Genomic DNA, 6,372 nt, shown 5'->3' with positions numbered 1-6,372 from the left:
GACGAACAAACTACAACACGCCGGAGCAGGTGGAGCACAAAACGTCGCCCCCTAGCGGTGTGGAGTGGGATTTCGATTTAACTTGTAAACAAACTGCAATGCGAAATTATTTTTGTGTGCAGTTATAGTATGCAACGTATATACAACTCTGAAAACAATATATTTATTTGCATATTATTAAAAGTTGGTGTAATTATTAAACATAAAAGTTTCATATTTATTACAATAAAACAATAGCTACAACATTCTGGTTGTAGCAGGGGGCCATGGTGACTTCCTTTTGCTTCAGGTGTTCCCTCCAGGTACTCCGGTTTCTTCCCCCAGTCCAAAGATATGTGTTGTAGGCTGATTGTCATTAACCAAATTGTCCGTAGTGTATGAATGTGTTTGCGATTGTGCCCTGCAATGTCCCCCCCACCCCCACCCCACACACAACCCACCCCATCCAGATTCTACCCCACCTCATGCCCCAAGTACCCTAGGATAGGCTACAGGCTCTCCTGTTACCATGTGTAGGATATGCAGTACATAAAATAGATAGATGGATGGATTCTGGTTGTGGATGGATGGATGGATAGATAGATCGATAGATAGATAGATGGATAGATGGATGGATGGATAGATAGATAGATAGAGATTTATTGTTAAGTAGAGATACAAATCATCCATTCATTCATCTATAGTTACAACTTTCATACACTGTTCATAAACATTTACACCTAAGGGCAATTTAGCACAGCCAATACAACTACTGGTGTCTTTTGGGGAGGTGGGAGGACAGTGGAGAACCAAAGGGAAACCCATATGGACATGGGGAGAATAAGCACAGAACAGTATTGGAATGGGAACCCCAGAGTTGTGAGATGGCAACGGCACCCACTGCACCACCATGTGTTTAAAAAAAATATTTATTTACAGTATAGGCAATGGAAATAAGGTTCCTCTGCAGGGTTGCTGGTGAGACAGGTAGGATGAAGAGCACTGGACAGAGACACCACGGCAGACCCAAGACCGTCTGGAGAGATTAGATCTCACAGTTGATCTGGGAATGTCTATAGATCCCCCAGGAGGAGCTGGATTCTGTGGCTGGGGATAGGGAAGTCTGGACTGACCTTCTCTTTTGCCAGCATGACCTCTTCTATCAACCCCAAAAAAGCCTGGGTGCTGTATTACAAGCAAAAGGTAAAATGTTCTTTAATGAAGTATTTTTTTTTCCTAAAAAAGTTTCTCAGATTTTTCAGTGCTGTATCACATTAATTGTTGAAAAAGATCTGACACTGTTTATCTTGGTCACAAAAAAAAAGAAGCTATTTTAACAGGGGTGTGTAGGCATTTTATATTTACTCTGTCTGTCTGTCTATCTATCTGTTTGTGGGAGCACAGTGGCTTAGTGGTTAACACTTTTACCTCACACCTTCGGGGTTGGGGGTCCGAATCCTACTTCTGCCCTCTGTGTGCATGCGATGTTTGCATGTTCTCCCTGTGCTTCAGGGGTTTTCTCCAGGTACTCCGGTTTCCTCCCCCAGTCCCAAGACATGCACTGTAGGCTGAATGGCACTTCTAAATTGTCCATAGTGTATGAATATGTGTACACTTGAGCGCTGCGATGAGTTGGCACCCGGTCCAGGGTGTTCCCCGCTTTGTGCCCAGAGTTCCCTGTGATCGGTTCCAGGCTCCCTGCGGCCCTGTGTAGGATAAGCAGAACAGAAAATGGATGGAGGGATGGATTTATTTATTTGCTTGATTTTTCATTTCTTTATTTATTTATCTTTTATTTAACTTTTAATTTTCTTTCCCTTTAGTCTTTATTCACCTTGGACATTATATGCTCAATATATGCCTGCTGTGATTCAGCGATTATGTGTCGCCCAAATTTTTTTGTTAATAAATAAATAAATAAATAAATAAATAAATAAATAAATAAAGAATGCTGTTATGGGGTATCTCGTGATGAATGCATTTTATTTGACCAATCAGGTGTCGCTTTTCCTCTAGCACGCGCTGCTCGGGAGTGAGCGCCTGTTGTTGGTCTTGGGCCGTTAGAGCGCTCGCGCCTGTCCTGCACCTGCGCAGACGCTGTCCGACTCGCCCTGTAGTCTATAATATCAGATATTTTATTGCTCGGTTTTGCTTTGCATGACCAGAATGCAGACTAGTTTAGTGCATGTGTTTGTAGTGTGTGTGTGGGCGGTAAGGGCGAGCTCGCTCGCGCGCCCGGAGGAACCGTGTGTCGCCCCGTTACAGTGGGAGGGCCGGACCGTCGTGTATGACCACAGCACCGGGAGAAACACACGCGCCGCTGTGTCGTATGATGCACAAAACCAACGCGTAAGAGTGTTAGAGCAGAAGACAGGACACACACCGTGCAAGAAGTACGTAGCCGAATTTCACCTTTTTTATCGTTAGTACTTTAAGCGTATTGTTTACGTTATATATTAATAATCTCATCAACTGTAATAAAAATGTAATAGCGCAATTCTTCTAATATTTGCCTAGTTTGCGATGTATAATATAAACCGGATATAATGTATAATCTTGGAAATGTCAGTTAATCAGAAGGTTATCCATAAAACGAAGGCTAGAAGAAGCGTAATTTAATTTGGAACGAGTCGGCTCTTTGATTCGGCTCTTTTAGATGAACCGAACCTTGAGATTCGACTCGCATATATGAGGCGGTTTTTTTTTAAATCAATAGTAATTTCTTAATTATATGTATTTTTTGTAGATATAATACAGTTAGAGCTACAACCTAACTTAAAACCTTTACTGCATGATGTTGACATATGGCAACAATTCATGTATTTTCTGATAGGCAATAATACAAAACTATTTTGTAATGGGTAATTCGAGAACGAGTCGGCTCTTTGACTCGGCTCTTTTAGATGAACCGAACCTTGAGATTCGACTCGCATATATGAGGTTTGTTTTTTTTTTTGTTTTTTTTTTAACTAATAGTAATTTCTTAATTATATATATATTTTTGTAGATATAAGTAATACAGTTAGACCTACAATCTAACGTAAGCCTTTACTGCATGATGTTGACACATGGCAACAATTCATGTATTTTCTGATAGGCAATTATACAAAACTATTATGTAATGGGTCATTCGAGAACGTTTCGGCTCTTTGACTCGGCTCTTTTAGATAAACCGAAGCTTGAGATTCGACTCGCATATATGAGGTGTTTTTTTATTAATAATTTTTAAAAAAAATTATATATAGTTTTGTAGATATAAGTAATGCCGTTAGAGCTACAGTCTAACTTAGTTCTTTACTGCATGCTGTTGACATATGGCAGCAATTCATATATTTTCTGGCAATAACACAAAACTATTTTCCTATGTTACTGGAAAAAGGGGGGCTTTAACTTTAAATAAAAAAAAAGTGTCATCTCATACATTTTTGACTATAAGCTATACTATTTGACTAGCTATATATACTATATGACTATACTTTCCACCATTGCATATTTACCAACTACACCCCTCCCCCCCTTAAAAAATTTAATAATAATTTAAAAAATATATTACATAAACTAATTCAAGTAATAAAAATCCACATTTTTTATGTAAATGAAATAATTTATGCAGTAGAAGGCTAATCAAAATACTTCCACGTTACCTCTTTACATCTGATCATCTGAGCTGTTTGTGAGCGTGAATGTGAATAGTGTGTCAGACTCTTAGCTGCGTGTATGAAGCAGGATGACAGGGAGGATCCGAGCTGTGGTGCGTGTTGAAGATGTAGTCAGGTATTAAGGGAGGCTATCATTTATCAGGATAAATGTTCTAAATGACTTACAGACACAGCAAGTGCAATAACATTAACTGTGTAAATTAAGACTATTTTCTTAATTAGAAGGTGAAGTAGGATTCCTTTTAATAGCATAACTCCAAGGCCCTGCTAAGAGCTGTAAGTATTTTTAGTCACATTAACACTTATTATGTTGTAGTAATTATTGTGAAAAAATGTAGGTGTCAATGTAGTAAGAATGCAGAAACAAGTAATAAACTATAAAGGACGTTCCTTGATGTGGACGGTAACGCTGACAGAAAATGATGCTTTCAGGATGTTCTCCCCTTCTCTCGTTACAACCACACCCTTGGGTATGGCTTAGGACTGTGATTGAACAAGGATTGTATTTCAGTCTGGCACCACTGCAAAAAAAAAAAAATTGAACTGCAGTGCAATTGTGAATTACATTTACTTCAGCCATGAAGTCAGCATTGTTTTTTTTATTTTTCACAGAAGAGATATAGTGACATAACTGCAATGCAGTGAATGTTTTGCTTTTCACTGTGGCATGTTGTCCCTACATCACAAATGAAAAGCAATACTGTCTGTCTACTGTAGTTCACATTTTCCTCACGTGCGATTGCTTTTCTACCTGAATCTTCTCCATAATAACAGTCATAACTGTGTACCAAAGTAGACACTACAGGGTGGCCCAAAAGTCTCCATACACAGTCTGCTATGTTTTCCAGCATCACGTCGGTTGTGCCTTCGTCAGTGGGTGTTCGTGGATGTCCGCTTCCAGTCTTTTCGAATTTGTTAATAAGTTTGGCGAGAGTGTCGCGTGTGATGTGCTCGCCATGTTTCCTGTTAAAGTCCATCGCAAACCTTACGACAGCTTCCTGATCCTGCCACGAGAATGATTTCTTCTTTTGTCAAATTCATTCTTAAAGGCTATTTGAAAGAAATATATAAACTAAGTATTAAAAATTTTGTATGACATTTTGCTAAAACATGTTAATTCCCCCTGTATATTCAGACTTTTGGGACACCCAGTACAGTATGTCTGTCTGTACAGAACTTGTAGTTAACATGAGCCTGTTCCTGAATGATATGCCTAACATTGTCACTCCATAGGTTCTTCGAATACATCTACTTGTTTACGAGTGGCGTGTATTTCCAGATTGAACAAGTCACCAAGGCATGTGCTAAGCTTAATTTGACTGATGCCTGGGACCCGTATGACATCCCAATGAACTCCACATATGAGGATCAGTATTTCATTGGTGGGCCCGGAGATATGATTGAGGTTCAAGAGTGGTCTGATCGAAAGCAAGCTCGCAAAGGTTAGTCTAGCGTACTGAAAGATATTTCTTATTTTTATGTTTTTTTCATCCATCTGATTAGATTTTGGAATTGATCCAAACAGGGTCAAAGTCACAGCAAGGTCAAATGTCTGAAATGGTTTTTCTTCAAGAGCCTTCTTTCTGATTGATGTATAATTTATGGAGGCTTTACCTTGAAGAATACACATTAGTAACGAAAAGGACTAGGCTTGTTGGCAGCAGTAGCCAACTTGTTAAAGGATAACGTCTTTCTTCTGAGTGCCACTGGTGCATGAATCGTTTTTTTGGTGCCGACTGATATTGACACAGAAGGGTCACACAAGGTATATCTTTATAAGTATTGCTACTAATGCATACATTTGTGATTACCTCACAGATGAGACCTGGGTGGGAGTTTACACCTTGAAAGACTGCTACCCCGTGCATGAGACATACACCAAGAACAGCAGCGTGACCACCACCACTCGCTTCTTTGACCTGGAACTAGGCATCAGTGACCCTGAAGTGTTCATCCCACCCAGCACCTGCATGTCGGCTCTGCCTGAACATATGGACTCTGACTGCTGAACCTTTTATTCTTAGTCTATCACTTTTCTGCAATCTGCACAGATGGAAGAAAGGCTTAACATACACAGTAGGTTTTATTTAAGGTGGATAACTGCTGTTGAATGAAGTGTAGGCTTAACTACCAGGAATGCACAACTGTACCTTTATGCACCAAGGACCTCATATTTAAGATTCAGTAACATGGTACAAGTCATTTGTAGTTCCCCACCTTTTATTGAATTTGATTAATATGCCTCAGATTTAAACAGGAATTAATTCTAAACAAAATGAAAAGCATGTAAAGTAACCTAAGCTTATTTCTGCATTGTGCCCCAACATTTGTTCTAATTATTATCTCAACTTACATATACAGCCAAGTTCATAAGTATTTGGACAGTGATACAATTTTCATAATTTTGCCTCTGTACACCACAATGGATTTCAAATGAAGCAATCAAGATGTGATTGAAGTATAGATTTTCAGCTTTAATTCAAGGGGTTTAATAAAAAATACTGCATTAACCATTTAGGAATTACAGCAACTTTTGTCCCTCCATTATCACAGGCCCAAAAGTTATTGGACAAACGAACATAATTATAAATATAATGATTATTTTTAATACTTGGATGCAAATCCTTTGCAGTCAGTGACTGTGTGAAGTCTGGAACCTATTTACATAACCAAATGCTGAGTTTCTTCCCTTAAGATGCTTTGCCAGGCCTTTACTGCAGCTGGCTTCAGTTGC

The 6,372-nt window shown here is 39.1% G+C and overlaps 1 protein-coding gene across 1 annotated transcript; it reads left to right on the top strand.

Moving 5' to 3' along the window:
• Positions 1 to 1,946: 1,946 nt before the first annotated feature.
• epdr1 (ependymin related 1) lies at positions 1,947 to 5,682 on the top strand. Its single transcript, XM_053628119.1, has 3 exons — positions 1,947 to 2,372; positions 4,872 to 5,080; positions 5,457 to 5,682. Exons 1-3 carry the CDS (start codon positions 2,137 to 2,139, stop codon positions 5,645 to 5,647), a joined length of 636 nt encoding a protein of 211 aa, XP_053484094.1. The 5' UTR covers positions 1,947 to 2,136; the 3' UTR covers positions 5,648 to 5,682.
• Positions 5,683 to 6,372: the final 690 nt, after the last annotated feature.

Source organism: Ictalurus furcatus, chromosome 7 (assembly GCF_023375685.1).
Source record: "Ictalurus furcatus strain D&B chromosome 7, Billie_1.0, whole genome shotgun sequence".
NCBI classification, from domain to species: domain Eukaryota; kingdom Metazoa; phylum Chordata; class Actinopteri; order Siluriformes; family Ictaluridae; genus Ictalurus; species Ictalurus furcatus.
The sequence above is the reverse complement of the archived record's forward strand: the minus strand, read 5'-3'. Positions and strand labels throughout refer to the sequence as shown.

What these genes read in the sequence shown, in the direction of transcription:
- epdr1 (XM_053628119.1), top strand. Translation starts at nt 2,137, where the DNA reads ATGACCAGAATGCAGACTAGTTTAGTGCATGTGTTTGTAGTGTGTGTG. An exon ending in GGACACACACCGTGCAAGAA is followed by an intron (nt 2,373 to 4,871) that starts GTACGTAGCCGA and finishes GTCACTCCATAG; the next exon opens with GTTCTTCGAATACATCTACT. An exon ending in TCGAAAGCAAGCTCGCAAAG is followed by an intron (nt 5,081 to 5,456) that starts GTTAGTCTAGCG and finishes ATTACCTCACAG; the next exon opens with ATGAGACCTGGGTGGGAGTT.